The following is a 27,240-nucleotide window of genomic DNA, read 5'->3' as shown; positions in this document are numbered from 1 at the left end:
GGTGTTCCTGCCCATGGCAGGGGGGATTGGACTTTTGGATCCAGATTGGATCTTTAAGGCCCCTTCCAAACCTTTTTCAACATTCTATGACTCTATGTTAATCTTCTTTGCTAGAAGTTCTCAAACATAGGGTCAAACAGACCAATTTACCATCTTTTCCCCAGATCATCCAGTTATTTGTATACCTAATGTCTATTATATACATCTTTAAATATATTCTAAACCTTTTTCTCTGTGGTCATTTCCCTCACATTTGGAAAACAAAACAAAAAAATCCCTTGTCAATCTCATCGTAAGGACTTTTAAAATATATACATTCCACCTAACATTGAAAAACACATGTAAACACATCAGAATTACTCACACCGGAGAACCAAAATAGAGAAACTAAAAAGAAAATTCAATTCAGATTGCTATTAAACTTGAAAACATTTACAGCATGACAGCCTTAGATAGAGAGAGTGGCCATATTAGGACCAATGTGTATTTAATCAGTCGCAAAGAAAAGCAGTAGTCCTTTAGAAAGGTGATGCATCTATGCCATTGATAACTAGACTGTTTTGAGAGCATCATGTCAAGTCTTCTGGCATCCAGTTTAAAAGGCATTTTTAAATAAAAAGAATTAACAGAAATTCTTCCCATGGATTGAAAGATACCTATTTTTGACATCTTATTATTAAAAAATTGTGTTTCTTAAAATCTTTTAAAATCAGTAACTGGAATATTACATTGCAATAAAGTGAGTTTCCAACAACTTGGTTTTTTGATAAACAAATACCAGAATAAACATTAAACTGCCAAAAGTGGAAACACTATAGCTGCTACAGGGCTTTTATGCAGAAAACGAGGCTGGCTTGTATCAGAGGAGAAGCAAGGAGCATAGACAGATGAAGCCAGAATGCAGTTGGAGTAGGTGTGGCTGACCTCAGTAGCGTCATTCTCCCTTTCCCCCCACATTCCTTGTCTTGTGAAGATGACATAGTCTCAATGGAAGATTTTACAGTGGAGCAGCAAGGCAATCAAAGGGACAGAGAGAAACATAAATTGTTTTGGTGACATTGCTGCACTCAAACCTCTGGAAGAGAGGGGGAGAAGCCATGATGCTTCACAGCTCTGAAGCAAAAAACAGAGCAGAAGAAGGCAGAGGTTTATCAAGGCACAAGATCCACCTGATACCTTTTTTACACAAAAGAAGTCACTGTGCTCAGTTGCAGAAATGATAAGTAAATATCTTGCCTTTATATGATGTCAGACCAAATGATCTAATAATCCTTTTTGTATAAAAGTCTGTGCATCTTTGATTTGATCAGCAATGTTTTATTTTATGCTAAAATGGATTTAGCTAAATCAAAATTATCAGAAAAGTTGAGGAATGGAGGAGGAAAAAGCTCCTGTACCAAGAAAGAAATTAATAAATAAAACCTCATCTCAAATTTAAATCCAAATTACAACCCTTCTGCCTTTAATGGAAGATTTGATCGTTTTTCTGAAATAGTTATAATACTTCCACTAGAACTGCATTATCAGGATATAGTATTTACATTGGGCCTTCTTACTTCTTCTTGTTCTCTCTCCAATAATTACAACATATTTTTGGCAGGTACCATCCTTTCTTTAAAGTTAATATCAACTTTTGCACGCTGTGCTTACTAGCAGAACTAATAGTTTGTGGTGCTACATTATATCCATATTAATTTTGATTCTATTTTCACGCAGATTTGCACTGAAATACGATGAATTTCTGTAACAGCGTGAGTGAAGACCTCCTATGGTTGGTGATGACTGGTGAATGACAACTGGAAATTGAGGATCAGTCATAAAGCTTGTTAGAGAACAAGACTAATAGATGGGAGCCTCTCACTGACTGACAAGCATAACAACACATTTATTACTAGAAACTGTATGAATTTTTTAACCTCGTGATATTACAAAATATGGTGATTAGATCACCTTCTTTCATCACAAGAACAATCTTGGGTGTTTACATTTGGGAAAAAAAAAGGAAGGTGATTTATATTTCATTATTAACATGGAAATCCAATTTTTTGGAGAGTCCCTTCAATATAGCAGCTTCTTCTTTAATGAGAGCTACCAGTTAACCAAACAGATGACTCTTTCATACAAGTTTCAACATGCAAATTCATTTCAAATAGACATCCAGCTAGGCTAAATCACTTCTTCTTCAATGCAATCACAATATGTTCTTCACCAATCCACAAACATACTCACATGAAAATGATAATTTTGGAAAGCTGCTTATCTACTGAGCATCTTATACAGAAGTTCTTGTAATCTGAATGCCTTTCTGTTTTAGTAAAAAAAATCCTTTTTAGCATGTAGAGAAGTAGTTTAATAGGCCAGTAAGGGATATAATGGGAAGAAGCAGTGAAATCAATGGAAATGAAAAAAGTAAAGAAAAAGCCAACAAATGTTCTTAATGCATACCAACATAAACCACTACCATATATATGTTGGAATAGTTTTGACAGATCACAAGTCTTGATATTTTGGCTATAAAAGCAGTACTACTACATGCTATAGTTTAGTAAGGACAGCTTTTTTGTATGAATGTTTGACAGAAAATTAAAACAAATTAAATATTACAACCAAAATATTAGCTCTTTATTAAAATCCTGAAGCAGAACTCAGAATTACATTAAACCATAAAGAAAAAAGTGAAAATAAACTTAAGTTAAAAAGCCTTTTACTGAATTCTGCATAAAACCAATCGCATACCTGCTGAAGAGTCAATTAGATTCTTAATTTATCTGAAAGACAGTTAATAAAATTTTCCTATTTTATACATTTGACTTTTAACCTGAAACTCTTTTGTTTCTTTCTTTCTTTTAACTTAAGCTAGATGTATCAGAAAGAGATAAGCTCATTCATACAATTAATTTGCTTATTACAGAATGTAATGATTTGATCAGTGAGGGTGATAAATGACAAAACAAGTAAAGTTATCAGCTGAAAAGAGTAAACAGAAGTCATACCTCTAAGGCAAAATAAAGAGAACTTGTGATGACCACATATATTAATAAATAAATTTTTATTAATTTCTATATCCTTTTTCTCTACATGAAAATTCTCCAAACTAATTCAAAATTTGGAAAAATTTTCTGTGTATTATGCTGGCAAACCAGTCTGGATACAAGTTGTTTTGATGGCTCCAATAAATTCTCTATACAAGAATGAAAAAAGTTATGATGGTAAAGATCAAATGAGGATCACAAGTGAAACAAGCTCTACCTATCTAAGGTGCAATCCAATTAAAGTACTACATTGCTTTATTTAACTCAGTTTAATTATGCCCCCTAGTAAAATTAAAACAGACTTAGTGCTTTCAAGTGAGTTTAAACTGAACCTTTAGTGTTTCAATTAATTCTTGAATATTTCAGCTGAGACACATGAAGCCTAAAATTATGATCTAAAATCATGTTATGTCCCACATCCTTAGCAAGAAATGTACTTCTGATGTACTCTAATATATCATACCTATAGAACTATATTTTACAGAAGAAATAACACTCTAAGAAACAGAGGAAATTATTTTAGTGCCAAAATGCAATTTAGTAATTGTCATTTAACTAGCAGTATTTTTTTCTATTCTTAACACTGAATTGATACAGCAGCATAGAATTTATTTTGAGCAACTAAAACAGGCTATTTTATTGACATATAGAGCAAGAGAAAGTTGCTGCTGAAGGCATGAACTTTAGCTTTTGTTCAATATTGGCAAATTCTACTTTTAATTTTTCAAAAAAAATCAAACCAGATTTTAATTTGCGAAATATAGTGTGGAGTTCTGATATTCAAATAATTCTAGGATTTTCAACTTCAGCGTAACTCTACTACTCCTCATTTGTTTTTACTGGATACATTTAAGCCTCACTTGTTTTCACAGTCAGTTAAGCATCTGAAATCTGAAAGAGGAATGACACTTTTTTCGGAAACTCTGTTCTTCTATTAAGTCATGTAAAATACAGGCAAATGTTAATATACATTGGTTTTTGTAACTCAAGTATAAAATTCTCTTTTGCTGTGAAAGCTCCTGCTAGGTTCCAGCAAGACAGTTATATTATTCATGAACTATGACTCTTTACAATTTTTGTTTTCAGAAAATAATACTGCATGGGTTTTTTGGATAAAGTAATAATTTCTTGCATGGTACCAAAAATTTTATTTATTCATACTAACCACCTTAAGAATCAAAAGGAGAGAATTTTCAGATCATCTGAATTATCCAGTATTTTTACATCAGTTCCTAAAAATTAAGTCCCCTAACTTTATTAACTTTTTGAATACTGATGAATCTGTATTATTACTGATGCTTTATCTCCTTTCCATATTTTAAAACTGCTGCTACCCTATGTTTCACAATTCTCTTCCCCATTACTGCCAAACCTCTACATCCAGACCAGAGAACTCAGAAGAATGAGGTAAAAGTACTCCTTAGGGCTATGCAGCAAAGGTAGATTAGTATAAACCCATTTTCCTAACTGAAATACAGAGTAAGCTCTTAGGTAAGGTTCTGTGTGCTCATGTTTATGTATCCACAATATTCTATACCACAATAGTAACAGAATGCGTCTTCCCATAGTCAGATATTCCCACAATGAGCTTTTAATCTGGAACAGAATTTGGAGATACACCATAGATAAGTAAGAATAAAGCATTAAAACATAGGATCTCAGTATTCTGAACAATTAGAATTTTTTTTGAAATAACCTACCAAAACTAAACTAAATCAGGCAGAAAAACTCACTAAATGCAGGGAAGTTACAGATACTGATCTGTAACTCACATTATTTAACATTTACATCTAACATAGTTACACTCAACAACACTGTATTTTTCTTATGCATTCAGAAAAATTATAAACTGTTAAAATTTAACATACGAGATTTAATTATTTGCAAGCTGTCAAGGAAAAGGTATGCCTTCATGATTAAGTTTTCACAGCATTCTTACTCCTGTATCTTATACATATATAGTGCTTTTTTTACAAAAAGTACTATGTAGTCCTTATTCTGACAACATAATACTGCAATGCATTCTGTCACAAAAACTGTGTCAGTCTGCAAGAACATCTGAGTGACTAAGAGCCTAGTCTCAAAGGTTTGGGATCAGTCTGAAATACTTACTGTCGCTGGGGAGGCCCGCGTTGTGTGAGTCACTGTATGACCAGAATTTTCCATTGAATTGCCAATCAGATAGGTCCCTCCTGAGCTGCTAATGAGTTGTCCTCCTGTTACGCCCATCTGAATCCCTCCAGTGCCCACCATGCTATGAGACGAGACCACTGTTGTCACCTGTGCAGAACTTCCTTGAGTATCAAAATAATTTCCCCCAGTGTTTTGACTGTACATCTGGGTTTCTGTGTAAGGATAAGTTGTTGATCGGCTTCAAGAAAAGAAAATAAAAGAAAAGGAAAATACATTATTTGTATTTCATTTATCTGAGGGTGATGTTATAACTCTAGAAATTTATTTACAATAACTAAAATAAAATCAAATAAAGTTGGCAAACAGTCCCTGTCTCCTCAGAGAATATTTAATCAAATCAAAGCATTAAGTAACTAACTCAGTGTCAATGTTAAACCAAGTATCTACCATATATTATAGAAAAACTGTCAGTCTTATACAAAGAGGAAGAGAGAAAGGAATAACAAAAATTGAAGGCAGGCACATAGAGCTAATCCAATTATTAATATATTGCAAAGCAATTTACAAAGCTCTGCCTGTATCAACATTTTTTAAAATTTGACAATAGGATTTTGATTTCTAGTCAGATGTTGTATGTTTTGCATAATGTGCAGTTTACAAAATTACAAATAATTCATACAAATATCAGCTAACAGAGTCCAATGCTCAAGAATCCTACATTGTCTATTGTTTTTAAATTCACTGAAGCTATTGACTGAAGCTTGAAATTCTGAGTTTGCTGGTATTTTGGGAAATGCAGTCATTTTTACAGGGCAAATTCAAAATTAGACATGAATTCATGTAATGATAAAAAACTGCGCTTAAGAAATAAAACCAAACAGAACTACGACTTGTAAAACAGTCGCAAAGATTAAAGAAGTTACAGGAATGCAACAGTAACATTTTAAAATAATTACCAAGTGTGAAACATTCACATGTCATTAACCAGTTTACCCTAACAAACTACTCAGCTACTGAAATCTTCTATCATGTGTTTCATATTCTTATTTACTTATCTTGAATCATTATTTTTCATGCATTATAACCTATTTATAATTTTTCAATTTGTATTTGCTTCCATGTACTAAATTTGATATTAAACTCAACCTATTTCAAAACTATAAAATAAATGTAATTCATTATTTCAAAGACTAGATCATATGTTGTCAAGCATGACAACAAGTAAAAACCAGTCTGTTTACCCAACCATTAATTCTCTTATTGAAGCATAAAAATCTACATAAATCCAAAGGGAATATCGATTTGTACAGCATGTAACTAAACAAGTTAAAACAACCAGTAACCAAACAACAAAACCCCAGACACTTTTGTACAGAAACACAAGAGGTGGATGCAGCACTCACGTTTTATGCAGTAAGCTGATGATTAAGATACCTATGCAAGAACCTGATGGCAGGCTTTTCTTCTCCTTTATCTCTACAATATTTTTTTATTAATATGGAGAAAAATTCAAGGCAATTTATTGTCTGTTATTTTTTTGAATTATGAAAGCTTATATAAGACTACTTTACTAGTAAACAACAGACTCAGAAATTATAATTTCTTCTTTACCTTCAGAAAACCGTTACTTCTAAATAACTGAGGAATGTAACAGCACCCCATCAACAACCGAAGTCAGAAATTTTGCTTTATTAACTATGGCCACAACAGTTTCTCCTTTTGCCTTCAGAGACTTCCACAAACTCCAAAACTTATGTTTTAAAATTTGAAATGTTTCATAAGCCTCATACTATATTATTCGCTCTTACCCCTCTTTAAGTTACTTAAACACTTTCCATTTTATTTTGAGTATTTCAAAAGCCTCAAGATCAGCTGCAAAAAACCTTGAAGCTAATGTAGAAGAAATGCCTTGCAGTCTGCTGAAAACAAAGCAAAATAGTTCTTTTAGGGACTAATGCTCAAACAGACATGTAATCTATTAACCTTTCTTTTGGAAGTGAAAATCAGTTGATCTTTGCCTTGCAATAATCTATGTATGCACTTAGGTACTGTGCAAGTCCTGATTAATCTGCTCTCTCGAACCAAGGTATCATAGAGATATCTTGTGATACCTTAGGGATATTGTTTATTTTAGAACCGTAGAAAAGAACTACTGAGTTGTTAAGGTTTGAAAAAAATACTGAGTCCAACCATTAACTGAACACTGCCATCTTCATCCCTAAATCATGTCCCTATGTGCCACATCTAGATGTTTTATGAACATTTCCAGGGATGGTGACTCCACCACTTCCCCAAACAGCCTGCTCCACTTCTTCATCATCCTTTGCAGTGAAGAAATTTTTTCTTAATATCTAACCTAACTCTCCCTTGGTACACCTTGAGGTGATTTATCTTGTGATGAGCACAATAACCACTACCAGACTGGATGTTGCCTCTGTCTTACATCTGTGAACACTGTTACGCAGCAGAGGACAAATGTAGGGAAATGTTGTGATGTAGGCTCAGGGGAAACAGCTCATGGAAATGATCACCAAGTCACTGAACACTGTAATTTCTCCCAAAAGAGGAAAGAAAAATCTTGGTATCAGCTGTCAGTAAGGAAAGGAATGAAAGGATAAGATCATTGTTGACAGCAAAAGCAGACAAGGCTAGAGGAAATGCACTGTACAAAAGATGCAAGGAGAACAAATCTCACTTGCAAAAGTGGAATTGAATTTTGGAAGCAATGCAAATCCAAGAGAATGCTCCAAATTCTGAAGAAAATTAAGTCACAGGCTTGGTGTGGAATAGGAGATGAATTATTTGTTTGCTTTTACCTTGTTTAGGTGTATCTGTACATCATACGTATCACCTGTAGACCTGTATATCACACATAGGCTTTAAGTAAGGACTGATTGTAACAGAGCACCTATTTCTGCTTATAATAGTACTCTGTATCACTGTATCAATGAGACACATCAATGCATCAGACTCCAAAATAAACACACTCGTCCATTTGGCCCAACAACCAGCAGGTTTTTCTAGACCTGATCATTGGAGATGATTTAGCAAACCTTTCACAAGAGAGATCAACTAGGTACTTAAAATTGAGATGAAACTATTATTATTACATGCAACAGTAATTGCAACTTAGCAAAGAGATGTTTAATTTAACCAAAACTATTCCATCTGGAAATTAAAAATGCACTTGGATAAGATGATGTTATAGAAAGAAGTTTTGAGAAATGATGTTTTTAGAAAGCAGACTTGAATGTTTTAAGGTCATTGCACATGGTAACATGACCCTTTAAAATAAAGTTGTAGCAAAGAGGAAAGTAATTTCAAATAAGGAAGTGATTATCTATTTCTCCACAGCACTTGTAGAAAAATATGTAATACTTTCTCAAATAGCCTGACATATATCATAGTCAGCTCTTTTCCACTGTAAAGGTTGTAGAAACATTTTTAGGTCTTCTCTCCTTTTAACAGCTGGATATAAAGATTGCACAGGGACTGATCTCAAAGTTTTCTTGCTCTTTATGAAAACACATTGATGATTAGCTCTTGCTTGAGATAGAAGGAAGGCAACAGAACCTGACAGTTACTACTACTGAAACACTGTGAAGTTTGGTGTTTACTAGAATGTGGCATTAGAAAGTTTATCAGTTACAAGTAAATTTAAAGTCTAAGTAGATAGGCTCCAGAATCCCAGTTTCCAGAAGGCTGTGCAAACTAGATCATGTTCACCCTGAGAGCAAGTGACACAAAGTCAGGCACAGTGTGAATACAATTTAGATTAAGCAAGCCCAGAACAGGTATCTGATGTTAAGATCCCACACTAGAAATTAACGATACCAGCAAGAGTCAGACTAGCATTACAAGATACAATAATTCAAGGCATTTCCTATTATGCCTCATTGCTTGCTTACATAAATTTTATAATTATTTACAAAATATAATATATTATATTGCTAGAAATAAAAGTGACAGAGTTGTGGTAAAAAGTAGTTTAAAACACTATTTTTTTGCACATGAAAACAGAAAATAATTAATTTCTACATTCAGTAAGCCCCAGAATTACCACACAGATTAAGTGCGATGTCTTGCCCTATATTACAAACTCTAATATAATGTTACTGAGCCCAGCTTTTACAGACATTTTTGTCTCTTCAAAGACACTGACATTCTGAAAAAAGGAGACAAATAAAAGCAGTGGCTCAGAAAGAGTAAACTTGTTCTTGTCCTCCCTGTGTTTTCAGTGTGCACGTGCACATTTGGGAAACAGTTTATTCCCAGATGCACCTGTGATCAGATTCTATGTAAATACCTGATCCATTGACTACTATGTATCAGTGTTAAAGCCATCCCATCATGTTTCAGTGATTTACATTGGCTGATCATGGTCCCAGATTTTCTTCAAAATATATTCCAATAATTTCTGTATCTTGCAAAGTAAGTAATTAACTACAAAATTTTTATCACAAGCTCCATCTTGGAAAATTCAGGTGTTGGCCAAAATGCATATAAATCTAATTTTTTACTTGAAGATGCATAGCTTTTACAGTTTAGCTTGAAATACCAGCGTTCCTGCACAGTGGCCGTACACAAACAGCCTCGTAATTCAAACAAGAAAACCATTCTTTATTTGTTTTTCTGTAATTCTAATTCAAACAGACAAGTAACCCAATAACTACTATCTTACTCAGCAACTAATAGATGCAGAATTACTCCTGTGGGTTTTGGTATGGATTACTGACACAGCTTAGCAGGTAGGCATGCAAGTATTTTTTTCACTGTCATCTCTGTAATGAAAGTGAGGCTTTTATGATACTTAATTAACTAAGGTATTATTTTGTGGGATACAAATATGATAAACATTGGATGAAAATAAATATTTCAAGATACAGTTATTTGTGTGCAGAGCAGCTAAGGCTCATGATAATGCTATGGAATTGCAACATTTTAGAAAACCTCCAAACCAAGAAATTCTTTCATGCCAGAAGCATATCCTCAAACTCCTTTAAGTTTTTAGGATAATCTTGTGGTCCTTAAGCTAATAGTGAGCTTCACAGAAACTACAGAGAACAGAAACCTTCGTCTAATACTGAGGGAAGGCCTTATCACAGCCAGATTCTGCGTGTATCCTGAGCAAAGGGAAGAAAAGGTAGTGCCATACACCCTGAGACTGTTGCAAGAGAACATGATACAGCCATTAAATTATAACAGAGAGGCATTTATTAGCCATAAGAAAGAACTGAGATCTTTAACACTCAGTCCAAGACCATTTTCCACATGGAAACAAAGCAATAAAAGCACACACTATGCACAGCTACAGAAAACGCTGCAAACTGGGAAAGACAGTAAATGAAAACAAAGGTGCAATTCTATAAATTTTATTTGCAGGATCTGTACATTACACAGGTAAGGAAACATTAATTACAGATCTATGAAATTCTGATTAAGCACAGCAGACCTAAAGTCCAAGAAATATGGTATTGCCACTGTTAGGAACATGTCAAAGGGTACGTACTAAATCTGCAAGACGTCAGGAGTTGGGCTTGTCAGGCTCTCTTTGTCTAGACTTCTCTGTCTTAGCCTAGGGGTTTGTTCTAGCAGTGATTGCTGAACAATTAGATAAATGTTACTTATTCTGCTTCCATTTTAGCTTAGCTTTCTATGACTGTGTGGTATGAAATCTATAATTAAAATGCTGAGGCATTGTTCTGTGTAACAGACAATAATATCAAATAGCTATTCCGTAGAGAATAAACAATCCATGATCCTAGATTAAAACTGTAGCAAAGAGGACCATAAGCTGGCATTACAGTATTCAAGAAGTATCCACTCTAGCAGAAACAGATCACATAAAACAAATTCAGATATACTATAGAAATGGAAACCAATGAAGAACAAATAAGGTAGAGACTGTGCTAGAACACATTAAAAATAGCTGCAAGTGGACACACTGTGGATTGGCCCTCACCACCCATCATACATTGTCCACACATAACACCTGTGCTAGTGGTAAATTGCTGTAACTCTCTGTAGCTCAGACTGGAGCCATTCATCTTAGTATGCATAAGGGTAGTAAAAGGAAAAGGATAATGCCAGAGAAAAAGGGATAGATACTAGTAACTACTAGGAAGATAACAACTTTACCTATATTGGTAATAATTACTTTATTTAACAGTTAAGATTTTGATTAGGGTAAAAGTAAATTCTTGGGTCTGCATAAATGGTGTGTTTTGCCAACATAAACCCCACAAATTGCTGTACAAAAAGTTGCTGAAGAATGTGGTTTAGATCCACCAGCAATAGCAATTCTTGTACAATCCCAGCAATTAAAGCCCTTTTTGCCCCATCAGAACGACCAGGTAAATGGCTACATTTGATTCATATGTTACAATTTGTACAAAGAAAGTTCATGTCTAGTATGCGGATCCAATTGACTTCTTAACATAAGTGCAGCAATAATAGTCTTAATAGATTCTGAACAGCCAGGTAAGCCCGTACATGCTACTGCAACAACAATGCACTTTAGTTTCAGGATAGAGCGACATGCTTGACAAGCAAAACTGTTGTTAACTAGAGACAAATGTAGATAACATAGTTCAAATATTCTCGTATCATACATAACGTGTGTGACAAGTTGTGGGCTACACCCCTTGTGTTATTATATTGCCTCCAATTATAATAAAACCAAATAACTTCTAAGCATAGACAAATCATGACATAAAATGCATGGAAAGGATTGTGTTACAAGAATACAACAGTTACACCTGACAAAGACTGTGAAATCTGACAAACTTCTTACTTTTATAGTGCAAAGAATCAGGTAAGTTTTTCTTGATATATATTGTAACTGCATCCTTCATTGCTATTGTATATGGATTTAAATCAATGCTAGTTTGCAAGTGCTGTGTTTTAAAATAAAGGATAATTCTTTTGCAGAATTGTAGAATGGCTTGGGTCAGAAGAGACCTTAAGGATCATCTAGTTCAATTCCCCCCGCCACGGGCAGGGACACCTTCTATTAGTCCAGGTTACTCAAAGCTCCATCCAGCTTGGTTGTGAACACTGACAGCGATGGGGCATCCACAACTTCTCTGGATGACCTGTGCCAGTGCCTCACCACCCTCTGAGCCAAGAATTTCTTCATATATTTGATCTAATCTAATCTAAAGCTCTCCTCTTTAGTTTAAAACCATTCCCCCTTTAGCCTACCACTACCTACATAAGAAGGCCCTCTCCCACCTTTTTTTAGGCTTTTAATTACTGGTAGGTCACAATAAGGCTTTTCAGCCTGACCTCATAAGAGAGGTGCTCCAGCCCTCTGGTCATCTTCATAGCCCTCCTCTGGACCTGCTCTAAGAGGTCCATGTCTTTCTAATTGCTGAGGACCCCACAACTGGACACAGCACTGCAGGTGGGGTCTCATGAGAGCAGAGTGGAAGGGGGAGTCTTTTATCAGGCATGCTGTGACAATTTATTCCAGAGATTCCCATATGAATTAATATCTTCACCCTAACTATGGGTTGCAGACTTCTTATGCTATTGCTAGAGCAGTACTGTTGCTTGATAGATTATGGAAGAATCCTGTATTTGATTCTGAGTTAGAATTAAAATTTTGATTTATCATGATCATAAAATACGTCAAACATACAATCATAGAAAGACTACCCAAAATCTGGGGTATAAAAGCATATGGGAAATCTGCTTCACTATATATAGTTTTCAAAAAGTCTGAATAGAAACACAGACCGGTCCATTCTCCATCAATGAAATTACTATCTTTAGAAAGGCTAATCTTCCTGTAAGTATTGAACAACAAATTGCCCATCTACTACATTGCTGGTCACAACAACATGGATAAAATCTTCTTTGTAGGAGGACAAAACAATCTAGATTTGGCTCACATGCTAAGAAGAGCTTTCTTCTTTTATATCCTATTTACTGATTTTGCAGAAACTGACAGAGGGATTCAGATATAGAAACACAATAAAATAATGGAAACCTGAAGGTTTATAAGCAGTCAGTCACATCTGCTTCTGTTTTTCCCCAGGACTGTAATAAGTAGTGTATTACACTTTTTATACACTGCCAAAAGTCCCAACAGCACATGTAAGAAGTTAAAAGTAATAAAAGAAAAGAGAAACTTGAAAAATAGCTTATTCAAGAATGACCTCTTTTGGAAGTTAACAGCAGACTATCATGATCACAATGACGTTATGCTGCTGTATGTGTGGGCTGGCTTTTCCTTCAGAGTAGATAGTATCACTGCCATTTGTAGCACAAGTCCAAAACACAGCCCTGTACTAGCTACTAGGAAGAAAATTAACCTATCCCAGACAAAATCAGTATAATAGGGAAGTCTAATGCATATTTAAAATACATTGTTTAGGATTTACAAGTGGGGAAAAAAGCAGAGAAGACAGTACATGAAAAATTAATAAATCAAAATGTGCTAGTAGAAATGACCAAAGAACACTGTCAAGTGTTAGCATCATATGTCTCTGATCCAAATAATATTACTCTTTTGAACTGCTTTTGGATTACCATCAATAAATAAGTACCTTTAGACAATCAAAAAGCTTTCTAAATTGTAATTCTTTGTAAAGCCAATTACAAAGCAAAAATGGTAAATGAAAAAAAACATGTTGAGAAGATCCTTTCCAACCAACAGTCTACTTTGAGGTTTGAGCCAGTTTCAAAGCTGGTGGTGCTCCAAGCCTGATATTTGACTAGATTATGTCCAGAAGCCACATGAAATCTGTATTTTTTCTTTAATCTTTCTTAGCTTGTGTATTGAAGAAAGAGACTTGATGATGGAAAAGCATGTTCAGGAAAGCAGGAAATGCACAATCATGTGCAAAAAAGGTGTTAAAGAAGCAGCAAAAAGAGACTGTTAATTTCCTTCCTCTGCCCTTCCTCATTCCTTTGGAAAAATAAACTGATCTCATTTTATGAAATACAGGCATGAAATTGCATTACTACTTTCTTTAGAGAATAACTACAGCTGCTGCACTTTTCTATCATTTGCCACTAGGATTGCAGCAAGGAAGACAGAAGGCCCTGCCTTTTGTCCTAAGGACAGAAGTTTTACAGTATGTCTTTCAGACAGAACTTACCCATGAACTAGAAGATACTTTTTCAAACAACACTATGCCATACAGGGTGGAACAAAAACAACCACATGAATTCTACTTACACAAAAGTTCTGCCTTAATAAAAACAGTGTGAATTCACAATTTCATCCAAAAAACCTATTCTGACACTAGAAGAACTGTAATCGAATATTTTTTCTTTCCAATTTTTAATATAAAGTAGTTGATAGAATCTAGTTGAAAATATACATTTAACTTCTCATTTTAATGAACATTAAAATTCAGATCATTTTCCAACTTACATAGCTCCATTAGTGTAGACTGTGTCACTTCCCTCCACATACTGAACCTGGGCTGGGTAGACATGCTGTACCTGTTGCACAGTCTGCACTTGCTGTACCTGAAAACAAGAAATCCAGAAGTTTGGGATATCATAAAGAAGTACCAATGCTCCAGTGCACCCAGTGGCTTCTAAACAACACAGAGTGTCTCTGTTCTCAAAATTACTAAAGGTATATCACAGCACTGGCAAAGAAAATTACTGTTCTGACACAATATTTGTGCTGTAAGTTTGGTAAACAGAGCCCTAATACTGAAGATGCACGCTCACGAAGCATACATATCTTCAGTGCCAAAGACATAACTAACTGGAAAGCATAAGGATGAGATGAAGTGTAACTTTGCTTTGCACCAAGCTGCAGAATTACATTTACTACAGAAGAAAGTATCATTTGATTATATTTATGCTTTTTCTTATTCCACTTAAGTCCTAAATAGTACAAGCCTTAAAATCATAGCTCAGATATGTTCCAGTAAGTTTAGAAATAAACATTCACAGTAACATGCTTTAGCTCTTGTTTAACTGGAGTTAAATTACACTGATACAAGATCTTTTTTTGCAGTAGTGCTTTGACCCAGTGTACAATTATGGGCCAAACCCCATAGTTTGAGTAACCGCTTTCCCAGAATATTATCAGCTATTAAAAACTTCACCACAACCCGGTTTTACTTCCATGATCAAAACAACAAGAGGCAGTAAGGCATTAATTATCTTCACATATATTGCTAAGGACAGTTACTCATCAATTCCTTTGATTCATACACTATTGTAGGAATGTTTCAGGTTATGCAAATTTTCTCTCCAGTCTTAATTTTTTGTCTTCTGCCACAGTAAAGATGAAGACTTTCATCTTTTACACTTTCCATCTTTCAGAGAAGCCGTATTTTGGTCCAAGAGCAGTCTAGAACCTAAAACATGCAAAAGGGACTTACAGAGACTTCACAGATTGACGCAATTTTACCCAAGGAATTGAATCAAGAAAGTATCAATGCACTTATTTAGTAAATAGATATAACATTAAGTGACAATAATTTTTCTCATATTTATTGTTATAATGCTACTCCAATCTAATCCAGTTCGTTCTAAGGACTGAAAACACTATAATCCCAGATCAGTCTGGGTTTCATGCACTTGATGAACCCCCTTCAAGAGCTCTTTAAAAATATCCTAATCTAATACTTTCACCTGTGTTGTGTTTTAAGAAGTTCTGCAAATAAGCACGTTTCCTACTTTTTCATAATATTGACTCTGACTGTGAAACAAATAACCTAGATTTTCACAGAAACCTTCCCTTAGGTTGACATTAAAACCTAAAGTCTGAAAAAGAGACAAAACAGCCAAAGTTTAGAATGCAGCTATACTACCATGATGAAAAATCAGATGCTTCTGTCCATTAACAGCAACGAGACAGAACATGATGACTAAAATATCTATTACAATCCAAATTATTCTGACTTCCCACATGAATCATTACATGAATTGAGAAATACACCTAAAATACAATTTCTCACTTCAAAAAGTATACTTTGAAGATGTTTGCTTAATTATTAAGGTAAGGTGCAACTGTGTACATTTCATCTCCCAGCAATAATTAGTTATTTTACAGAAAGATTCAGTTCTCAAAGTCAACACAAAAAACTCTGATCAAAATTATGCACATTACTAATACCTTAGAAAATTCTTTGAATTAAAAAACATAAATAGCTGTATTGTGCAAACATCTCCAAAATTAAACTATTTCTATTTCCATCACTTTTGACTTCATAACTTAAATTAATTAAAGTTTCATGGAATGGGCTTGGATCCAAATCCACTGTAAGAAAGAAAGACCTGTAAGCTTGTCAGTAATTTGTACCTCTCAATATTCAGATCTGCCAAACTCTGACAAATGACCCATTCATGCAGTAATTGGCCAAAATATGTATGTGCTTTATTGTGAAACATATATGCAACTTACTGTGATATTTTTTAAGTTTAACTCTAGGCGTATTTCTTCCTTTTGGGTGAGTCAATTCTACAATCTTCAATCAATGGGAGAAGGGGAGTCATTGTTGATCAGTCTATTACAGAACACCAAACTGATCTACTTGACCTCTACTGCGAGAAAACATCTTGAAAACAGGCTTTGTTCTTAAAACCAGTAGCTTGTCACCTGACATGTAATGGATATGCCCCATTTTCTCTCAGTAGCACAGCTGGGGAAACACTGTGGAAATGATGCTGTTGTCAGTATGAATTCCATGTTCTCATCCAATTACTCCCAAAATGCACTTTGTTCCCTATTCACACACATTGAATATGGCTTAGTTCCTATTAAAAATAACCCACACTATTTTTCTATTAATAAAGGAGATGTGATTTTCTCCCTGTAACCTGCATATACTGATAAAATGGAACTCTGTATTGTGTACAAACACAGCATTAAAACAGAGAGGTCACATTCCCGTTCTATACAAGGCATTACATTCTCCCATTATTCTTGAATACAAGCTGCTGCCCTTCTCAAAAACATCAGATTCTGCACAGTGCAAGACCTTTCCCGCAGAACTGAAATGATACTGCAGGGACAAGGTGTGTACAGTGCATCAACGTTTGCTGTCTATTGGACAGGAAACTGTAAAATTTCAATATGTGCTTATCTTCTAATTTGGAGTGAGAACAACGAAAAATTAATTTACCATGAAACAAAATACTAAGATCTCTTAAAATTAAAATTTTCATCGCTTAATTTCAATTTTCCAGCAGTTTTTATGAAAGTTCTTTACTAGCCTAATATGTAGTACTACTAGAAACTTCAAGACTGTTTATGCATAGAAAGTAACTTTTTAAAACCAACATTTAAGAATGGATATGCTACACTGCTATTAAAACATTTTATCTAGTTTTGAAAATCAAAATGTTCTTCCTTTAACACTGAAGTTCAATAAAAGAGGGCCACTGAATTAGTTTAATTTCTTTCCAATACAGTAATGAAAAAAGTTTACAAAAAAACTTACTTTGCTTCAGCTTCTCTGAAACTCAGTACTGCTACAGTTAAATTCAATATCCTGCCAAAGGAAGCTGTAGTCACCACATGGTATTGCAATGTACTAACAACTTTAGGGTGGAGAAGGTAAGAGGCAAATATTTTTCCTGTCAAGCTATGATAAATAAAATAAATAAGGAGCCTTTGGGATAGCCTTCTATTTGAAAATACTGCCATGCTGAAAATCTTTGTTATATGATATTTCCACTACTTTTATTTCCTATTTTACTTCCTTTTAAATATTTTCATGAGAATTAAATCTAGTGCCTCTGAAATTTCTTTTTAATCTTCAACAGAAAGAAATGAAATGTGTATATTTACTCTCTATGACCACAAAATTATTTGAGAGAAGCTGGTTATGAGGAAACAGAACACCAGGAAAATCTGTGGAAAATATGAAAAAATTCTTTCTCTTCACTTCCGTTTCATTTGTCATTATCCTTTCACCATTTATTATGCTGTTTAAGGAGTGATATCAGCTAAGTCATGTAGTTTTTGAGGCAGAGCAGAAATTGTTGACTACTCTCCCAGTGTTTTCCAGAGACCTAAACCCAAATGGCCTTCCTGTATTAAAAAATACTTCATTAATTAATTGAAGTGGGCTGAAAATAGAAAACACAATAAAATATTTAGTAAAGAGCAAGTTCAAAGTACGCAAGTTCAAAATTTGTATGTTGTAGGGTGGACTGGTGAACTAGCCATGGTAATTTTCATTATTGTCTGGCTGGAAAACAGAAAATTAACAAACTCTTATAGGAATTTTTGACTTAAATAAGGTCAGACAGTAGATCTTTCAACTCTCTTGCTTCCATGACTCTAACCTGAAATAAAAAGCTGGAATAGGATTAGAATCAAGCAGCTGAAATGTTGCAGGACAACAAGGGGAAAATTTACGAGCTGAAGAAGAAGAAAAAAGCAAAAATAAATTATATTCTTAATCATACTACCTCAGAGGAACAAATGAGGGACTAAGCTATATTTTATCTATGAAACTTTGTCAACAAAAATAAAGTGCATAAAAGCATACTGAAATGCTGAAATTACACTGAAGCACAAAACAAAGTATAAAAAGTGAACTTTGATTTCCAATAAAAAGTGCTTCTGTTCAAAGTACTACTAAGCAAAGACTAGAACAACAGAGCAAGATATATATATATAAGGATTTTTAAATTCCATTTTAAAAAGAACATATAATTATCCACTGTGTCTTTGCAAACAGCTTGGATGTACAACATTTTCTCTCCTTGGAGATAAAAATAATTTTTTTCCTTCATTAGTATGTATTACTTTTGGCAAGTAACATATAAATAGCACATGCTGTAATATTCTAAGCACATTCATATTTATATAATGGTTAATGTCAGCTCATGATTATGTGTTTCATATGCTAAACATGATTTTGCATTAAGAGCAATTTTGATTAGCAGAAGTCTGCAGCTCCAGTTAATGAATGATAGAATGCTTTGTGAAAGCAACGGCCACTGAGTACACTGACTATGAGGAAATGCTTTGCCCAACTTCAGACGTATGAATACATTTTTATAAAATAGCCTATTTTTAGTTTTATTTCTCCAATTCTTCCATATTACATGGCATAAACTACAAAGTGAGTTTAATTTTGAGTCCTTAGAAGCTTACTGCACTGTGCTGAAGACTGCCTCTTGAAAAAGCACTGATATATGAATGAAAAATCCCTGTATTCAAGGAAACAAAAGACTAAGATAATTCTTCAGGCTATTTAAACAGAATTTAATTACACTCCCACATTTTTGGTTTTACTGTTGTTGCTTTTTGCTTATTATTGCCCTCTATCCCATCTCAACAGTGACTTCTGATATGTTGCATGAAACCAGCTGCCACTAGTGCCACTTTTACAAGAGGAAAAATCCAGGTTTTCATAAATGGTACCTGTATTGTTCCTATTCTTGGAGCATTAAAGCAGACTTTTAAGAGATTCCATATCAATAACAGCTATATGGAAATTAGGGATTTGTTTAGCTGAAAATATTAAAAGTTAGTATTTTGTTGTTTGTTCAAAAGACAGGATGCCTGAGTACTAACACAGCTGAAGAGAGAAGGCTCTTAGTCTACCCTTCCACTTATTCAGCTTGCTCTTCTTCAGGGCAAAAATATTTCATTTTGAAAAAAATGTATGTTTTGTGTTCATAAAAGAAACATGATGTCATGAAATCAATCCCAAATTAATGCATTCACAAAATGTCATTTAAATATGGTGTATATACAGGAACAGAAACACAGCAAACAGAGACCTCCCCAGAAAAATGAAATTCTATACATTGCTTTAATATTCACTAAAAACAAATTCATCTAAAATTGCATTATTCACTAGAAAGCACTAATAAATTACAGCAAATCATAATATGGAAGTTTCAGCTTACATCAAATTGTTCTATGTACATGGATACTCATGCTACAGTATCCTTGAATTTAACAAAATCCCAGAAGTGTCCCACTGTTTTTAGCAACGTATATTCACAAGATAATATAATAAAATTTTGAATATTCACACATAATCTGGATACAGCTGAAATTAAGCACGTCCCTTATAAACCATAGGGAAAAAAAGAAACCATACTATTGCCTAAAACCTTCTCTCCAGCTTTCAACATTGGTAACTTTGAATGTGCAGAAATAGTAAGGCCTCCCTCTGCCATCAAAAGAATGTCTTTACTAAAATAACCAGTATAATGGCTCTTTCTCCTAATTTTTTTTAGGCAAATTGGCCCATTCCTACCAAATGCACATAGTGACAGTATTAACTTTAGTCCAATGCAATCTATACACAGATAATTCCTCAGCACAGATCATCATCACACCTGCAATTTCCTCAACACAGCAATTGTTTTTATATTTGCTATTCCTTTTTTTTTTTTAAACCCTACAATTGAAATTACCTATCCCACCTACATTCTTCATCACGTTTCCTGCTGGCATACCATTTTCACATCTTCACTCTTCCCTTCATCCTCAGTACTTCCATAATCTAATTATCTCTCTACACATATCTCCCATAGTGTTTCAATCACTGCAGTACTGTCTGCATTGGATTTCCCAATATTCTTATTGGATCTTCAATCTCTGATCCTTTCGATTTCCTTTCTCAAACATTATGCCAATTATACAGTCGGTGTTAAGAGTCAGCCAGAAAAGTATAATTTAGTATGTACACAGGGAAAAATAATCCAATATAATGATGGTGTATTCAATGCAAGGTGATACTCAGAAGTAGCAGTACTAAAGGAACATATGTAAAGGTGTTCAGGAACAGTTTTACACACTCAGGGCAACAAAAAGTACTGTTTGCTGTTCTCAATAAGGTATAATCAAAGAAAAAAACCAATCTGGTCCTTGGCTTCTATGTTTTGACACAAGTGTAACATTATTAAAGGACAACTACCATAAATTCAGAAAAGATATAGACAGTTGGTGACAAAGATTAATGCATTATTTATGTGGGAAAATATGTTAAGGAAACTTCCCAGTCTGACCATTCATGAGACTCTCTGTCAGTGACACTCCCAATGCAGAGATTTCAACTGCTGGGCCTGAGGCCCCTTCACAGTGGGCAGCTCCAGTCAACGAACAAGGAGCCTATTCTATCCTAGAAGTTTTCAAAAAGGTAGAAACTTTGCACAAACAAAGTTTACAAATGCCAAAGTCCTGGTCATTCTTCATTTTGCTCTAAGAATAGAACACAAATGCATAGAACCTAACCTTACAGTTCAATTAATACAATTACTAGAACTGCTATAAAGTGTCCTATATGGCACTAATTGGTTTCCAGTTTTCAGTCCCTCACACTGACCAGTACTTCACAAATTCAGTATGCAATATTAGCCCATTGGATGTATATCTGATATGCTGAAAACAAGCAACCATGTAGCCCTAACAAACTGCCATCTTGTATCTGAAAAAGTGAAATACAGGAATAGCAAAGAACAAGTCATATAAACTACGTCTATTAAACATCTGTCATGAAAGAAGATAAAAATCAAACAAATTATCCAGATTGTATTTCACAAAGAAAAAAAGTCTTTTACTCACAAACTTTACAAAAGTTATAGACAAAATCTCCTAGAAAGGTTAGCTAAGTTCAAGCATCATACTATAGAGCAATAGAACTACGAGGCATTACAAACTGAGTCTACACAGCAAGAAAAAAATATTAGTGAAATGTATGAGACTGTGAGACACATATAAAAATGCACTGGAATTTAAGAACTCAACAAATGCTGAAGAGTTTAATTTAGAGAAAAGTGCTCCACCAGCACAGAAACAAATGGCACTATTTAATAAAATATGTCTAGTTCTCATATTACTGATTAGGAAAATGTGAAGTCAGTTTTGATGAAAAACAACATCAGATGTCATCCAGAATACCCATCACATGGACAGCTAATTTCCGTGTTTTCTGGAAAAATCCTGGACAGCCATCATGACTTTCACATTGAGTCCCCATTTTCTACCTCCACACTTTTCCTTTTTAGCACCCCATTTTCTTCTGCCACCATTTCCTCTAAAGCCCATGGGTGCTGCACAGGACTAACCACCTCATGTAACAGAAGAGTGCACTGTGCTGACTGCTACACAAGTCTTCTTCCTTCCCTGGCAAATGTACATTATGAATTATTGATTGTCATACCATAAAAATCTTCATGACATTGTGCAGCAAGTGACACTCTGCGGGGAGTCAAGCCTAGAGGTGCAAAGGACAGTGCTTTTCATATTTACATTTGTATTGCACTTACTTGGACATCCAAATGGATGAAGAAATTATGTAGTCAATAACTTCAGAAACATATGCATTTTTTAAAGGAAAAAATGTAAATAGTAACATAAAGCAAACTTCTGTGAGCTACTGCATGAATTATATAATAAATAACAGTTAGAATCATGTATGAGTACTACCAGAGCTTGTCAGATGTTCTAGTTAAGGAACAGATCCTGAAAATAGCTTGCTTTTCTCTGGTTATTTTAATTTCAGCAAACTAAAATTGCTAAAAGTAGAGCAAAAGTTCCTTTAGCAGTCTTGCACAAAACCAAGTTCCTCATTATATTGCAAAGAACTATTATTTGGAATTTTTTTAAATCTCAAAATTAACAGCCACGTACCTGTTGCTGAACTGGTACTTGCTGTACTACCTGTGTGGGCACTGCTGCCTGGCCAGCCACAGATGTCTGTAAAGTCACAGTCGAACCTGTATCTGCCCCAGTCTCTGATGTCTGCATGGTGATCTCTGAGTAAAATTAAGACATAAAATCAAAAGGTTAGTGCATAAATGTTTTTATTTTGTCACTTACATTAGCATACTATTTTGTCCTTTATCTCTGTTAATATTTTAAAATTAGCTAATACCAACCTTGTTATGAGCCCAAAGATTTTTTTCCCCCTACTAGCACACGAGTTTGTATAAACAGGGTTTTATATTACTTTTATCTTACTTATATTTGAAATATCTTTTGTTTACATATGAAGAAACGTCACTTATCTGAGCTTTGTCACTTTAGGAATAATTCAGAAAAATCAGCAGCAGATCTTCTCTCAGCTCATAAATAACTGCTCAGCGTTCAAAACCATTTTTTTTTCTGGCTTACTGAATTACACTAAAGTCTCTATACAATAAAATTCAAAGCTGAACTTGAAGCAGGCCACAGAATGAAGGGCTCTACTCTGGAAAGCAAACTCTGAAAAGCATCTAATGAGTCATAGTGAAAAAACAACTCAAATAACATTCTTTAGTAGAAAGCATTAAAGCAATCACTGTATTTAAAATCTAATAAGAAACTTTTTGACACTAAAACCACATAGAAATACATAAACGGTAGAAAAGTACCTATGATCATGGCCCTGACATTCAAATGGAATGACAAAATTTGGGTAGAATAAAGAAATGGTTCAAGAATCAAGGAAAATGCCTGACATTAAGAAAACTTATCAGAAAGACAACCAAGAGTGACATCCCTTCATAGGAAACACATATTCTGAGTTGCAGAGTCCTCAATTTTGCACAGCCAAAATGACAATACAATTGACTGGTGACAAACCAAAATGAATTCAAAATTGTGAATCAGCCTTTTATTCCCCCCTTAAATTTCTTTTAAGCAGTGGATGATTAACCAGTGAAAATAATAAACAGAAGAGGCAGGTTCTTTTTCATCTTCAAAACAGAAGGCTGTATGTTTCTGTGAAGAACTACAGTGAACAAACGCAAATTACTAGTCTGTAAACCAAATGTTCTGTGAGAAATTTCACTGCCTTTAGTCACTATTAATCTGTATTAGCTACAGAATACTTTGGCAATCTGAGAACCACAGTCACTAAAAATGAGTAGCTTTATCATGCACAATAAGAGAGATTTATATGAAAAAAAATCTAATAGGTACTTTGAATGACCTATGCAAGTGATTTTTTTTCAATTTAACTCATGAGACCCAGATGGCTGACAGTGAAGAAACTGGACTTTAATGCCTACCACCACCACCACCACCAAATAACAAGCTCCCCTAAAAATCCTACAATATTTTTTGAAACAAAACCATAATAAAAAATTCAGGGACATGCCACTAGATAGCAGGAGAAATTAATTACTGTACCAAAAAAATTTCAGTGTTCTCCTTGTTTGACAACAGAACCAGCTGTCAACAGCAAACTTTCCTTTCAAGGCTGGGTTCCACAGCAGTTTAAGCTGATTTAAGGCTGGGTTTCTGCAGTTCCTCCCTCCAACTATCTCTAATTCACTTTGAATTCAAACGTAGCCACTGCAGAGCAGAAAACAGGTATATAAATATGGTATGAGGTCAGGCAATAGGGCCAGGACCTCACCAGTTGGGACCATTCTTGGTTTAAACTCCAGGAAACCATGCCTATGGCACACCTGATTGATTTAAATGCTTCTTCCGAAATATTCAGAAAGACTGATAAATCCTTGAAATTTAAATTCTGATAAAGTCTGATTAATCAACAGACTCTCAAGAGTTTCATGTTAACTGAACCCTCTACTTTTAAGCAGTGGATGCACTTCAGGATCCAGCACACCTGACAAAAATCAGGATACAAAAGAAAATAATTCCCCTCTGCAGCTGGAAGGGAGGAGGTAGAGAATCAGGAATAAAGTTAAGCCTGGGAGGAAGTGGAGGGTGAGGGGAAAGTGTTTCGAAGATTTAGGCTTATTTCTTACTATCCTACCCTGATCTGATTGGCAATAAATTAAAATAATTTTCCTCAAGTCGCGTCTGTTTTGCCTGTTGTGGTAATTGGTGAGTGATCTTTCCCTGTTGTTATCTGAGCTTTTAGTTGTATTTTCTCTCCCTTGTCCAGCTGAGGACTGGAGTGATAGTGCTTTTGGTGAGCACCTGGCATTCAACCAGGACTGCTTCCATTGTTCTGGTTTAGGTCTCCATCCTAAATGCAAAGTTTTATTATAGTTCAGTACACTGTACAGATTTTTCTGCCTAGGTACCATACAATATGGTTTGATGGTTAACCTTAAGTATATTCCTATTTACTGGAAGTTTTTCTAGCATCACATCCGTGATGCAGTCAGTGTTATTCTTTTACACTGCATCAATACGGAGAACACAATTTTATAATAGTACTGGTTTTGGCTGGGGTAGAATTAACCTTCATTACAGTGGCTGGCATTGGGCTGTGTTTTGGATTTGTGCTGAACTCAGGGTTGATAATACAGAGATGTTTTTGCTGTTGCTGAGCAGGGCTTGCACAGAGCCGAGGCTGTTTCTGCTTTTGGTACTGCCACTGGGGAGGGGACTGGGGGTGCTTAGGAGCTTGGGAGGAGACAGAGCCAGGACAGGTGACCCCAACTGGCCAAAGGGATATTCCAGACCCTGTGGCACCATGCTCAGTGTATAAAGTGGGAAGAAGAAGGAGAAAGGGGGGGGGACATTTGGAGGGATGTTGTTTGTCTTCCCAAGTCACTGTTACGTGTGATGGGGCCCTGCTCTCCTGGAGATGGCCGAACACCTGCCGGCTCACGGGAAGCACTGAATTAATTCCATGTTTTTTCCCTTGCTTGTGCGTGTGGCTTTTGCTTTCCCTATTAAACTTTTTTTTATCTCAACCCCTGAGCTCTCCAGCTTTTTATCCTTCTGACTCTCTCCTCAGTCTCGCTGGTGGGAGAGTGAGTGAGTGGCTATGGGGGCTCGGCTGCTGTCTGGGATTAAAGCCACAAAAATAATCTAAATGAAGACTCTCCCATTTTTTCACTGACAGTCTATGTAAGTAAAGGAAGTGAATATTACACCAGAAAAGACGTCATCCTTGCCTAATTGGACCGTCAGGTGTATGACAAGCAACAGATCAATGTTTGACAAGGCCCTTTTTATTCTGCCTAATTAAGCAGTTGGACACACCCGTCTGCTAATGGTATTGCTTTGTATAGCCAGCGCTTGTTGGACGATGTGACTGTAACAAGCTAAACAGGCCACATTCTGAAAGAAGACTAATTAACCCCTCCAAGTGGGAAAAGATACTGTCGGGACCCAGCTGCTGAACGGAACAAGGTTAGTATTTCCTCAGTGTAATGGGCAGAATTTAGGCAAAGCTGCTATGCTGAAAATTACTCCTCTCCTATATATTCTGTGGAGTTTAATGTTGTCTGTTAAATTCCTAAAGATTTTTTTTTAATATAACCGAATTCTCAGTTGGAATCCTTCTGTTTTCTAGACTTGAAATATGAAGACAGAATGATTTAAGAGTCTAACTTGCTCTATTACTTATCAAATGAGATTGTTAAAATGTGTCAGATTACTGTTTATTTTGTTCCTGGACTACTTCACACTGAACTAATTTACTTTTTTAAGCAACCAGAGTTTGCAAAGTTTTGTTCAGCTACATATGCCTTATTGTCTAGATCAAATAATGTAGCAGGCTTTAATTCAATGCAGAAAATGAAAGCCTGTAATTTACTTTCAAGTGCAGCAGGAAATTTCTTTTTTCTCCTCCAGAAGCCTAAACAAAACATCACAGAAGGTAAACTGAACTAGATCTCGTAATCACATGCAGTAATGGCAGGCTTTTAATAGTCAGAATAAAAGGCTAATCTTAAGATCTTATCTATTTATAATGATGAATAGCCAATATACTAATTAAGAATTTGCAGCAACATAATGTGTTTCACAATAAAGGAAAACTTCTCAGAACATTAAGTTTCAACAATTAATACAGAATCCTTGGTTCCTGAACAAGAGTATAAATGGAAATAATTTTCAGTAATACACTAGTTTCACATAAGCATTCCTTTTCAATTTTTGTATAAACAAAAATTTTACGAATAATTGCCTTCATAATTGTGCGGTGTTAGCTACAAAGCAGAAAACAGATTACACAAGCTATTCACAGAGGAAGAACAGAATATTACAAATAGTTTCTAGATACTAACGTATTTTCATGTTAGAACCCCAGTTTCTTACTAAACACTGCTTGATTGTTTGTCATCTCCCAAGGTTTTTTGCAATACCAAAGTAGGCAGCTGAACTCTGCCTGATATTAGTACTAGATGCTAAATATTGCAGTTAGTAGTACAAATGTCTTTACTCTTTTTTTCAGCTTTTCACAGATTTATGGAGGAGTAATAGTTAACTGAGTGG

General features: G+C 34.9%; 1 protein-coding gene across 4 annotated transcripts in view; it reads right to left on the bottom strand.

The window, feature by feature from the left end:
* Positions 1 to 27,240, bottom strand: part of RFX3 (regulatory factor X3) — a 114,619-nt gene that overhangs the window by 35,386 nt on the left and 51,993 nt on the right. For all 4 annotated transcript variants that reach the window (XM_048291153.1, XM_048291152.1, XM_048291151.1 and 1 more), the window contains exons 2-4: positions 22,747 to 22,871; positions 14,551 to 14,648; positions 5,145 to 5,403 (exon numbers count right to left, since the gene is read on the bottom strand). In XM_048291153.1, coding sequence (XP_048147110.1) covers positions 5,145 to 5,403; positions 14,551 to 14,648; positions 22,747 to 22,863 — 474 coding nt within the window. In that variant the 5' untranslated portion in view covers positions 22,864 to 22,871. The remainder of the gene's footprint in view (positions 1 to 5,144; positions 5,404 to 14,550; positions 14,649 to 22,746; positions 22,872 to 27,240) is intronic.

This window comes from Corvus hawaiiensis, chromosome Z, assembly GCF_020740725.1.
Source record: "Corvus hawaiiensis isolate bCorHaw1 chromosome Z, bCorHaw1.pri.cur, whole genome shotgun sequence".
Taxonomy (NCBI): domain Eukaryota; kingdom Metazoa; phylum Chordata; class Aves; order Passeriformes; family Corvidae; genus Corvus; species Corvus hawaiiensis.
The sequence above is the reverse complement of the archived record's forward strand: the minus strand, read 5'-3'. Positions and strand labels throughout refer to the sequence as shown.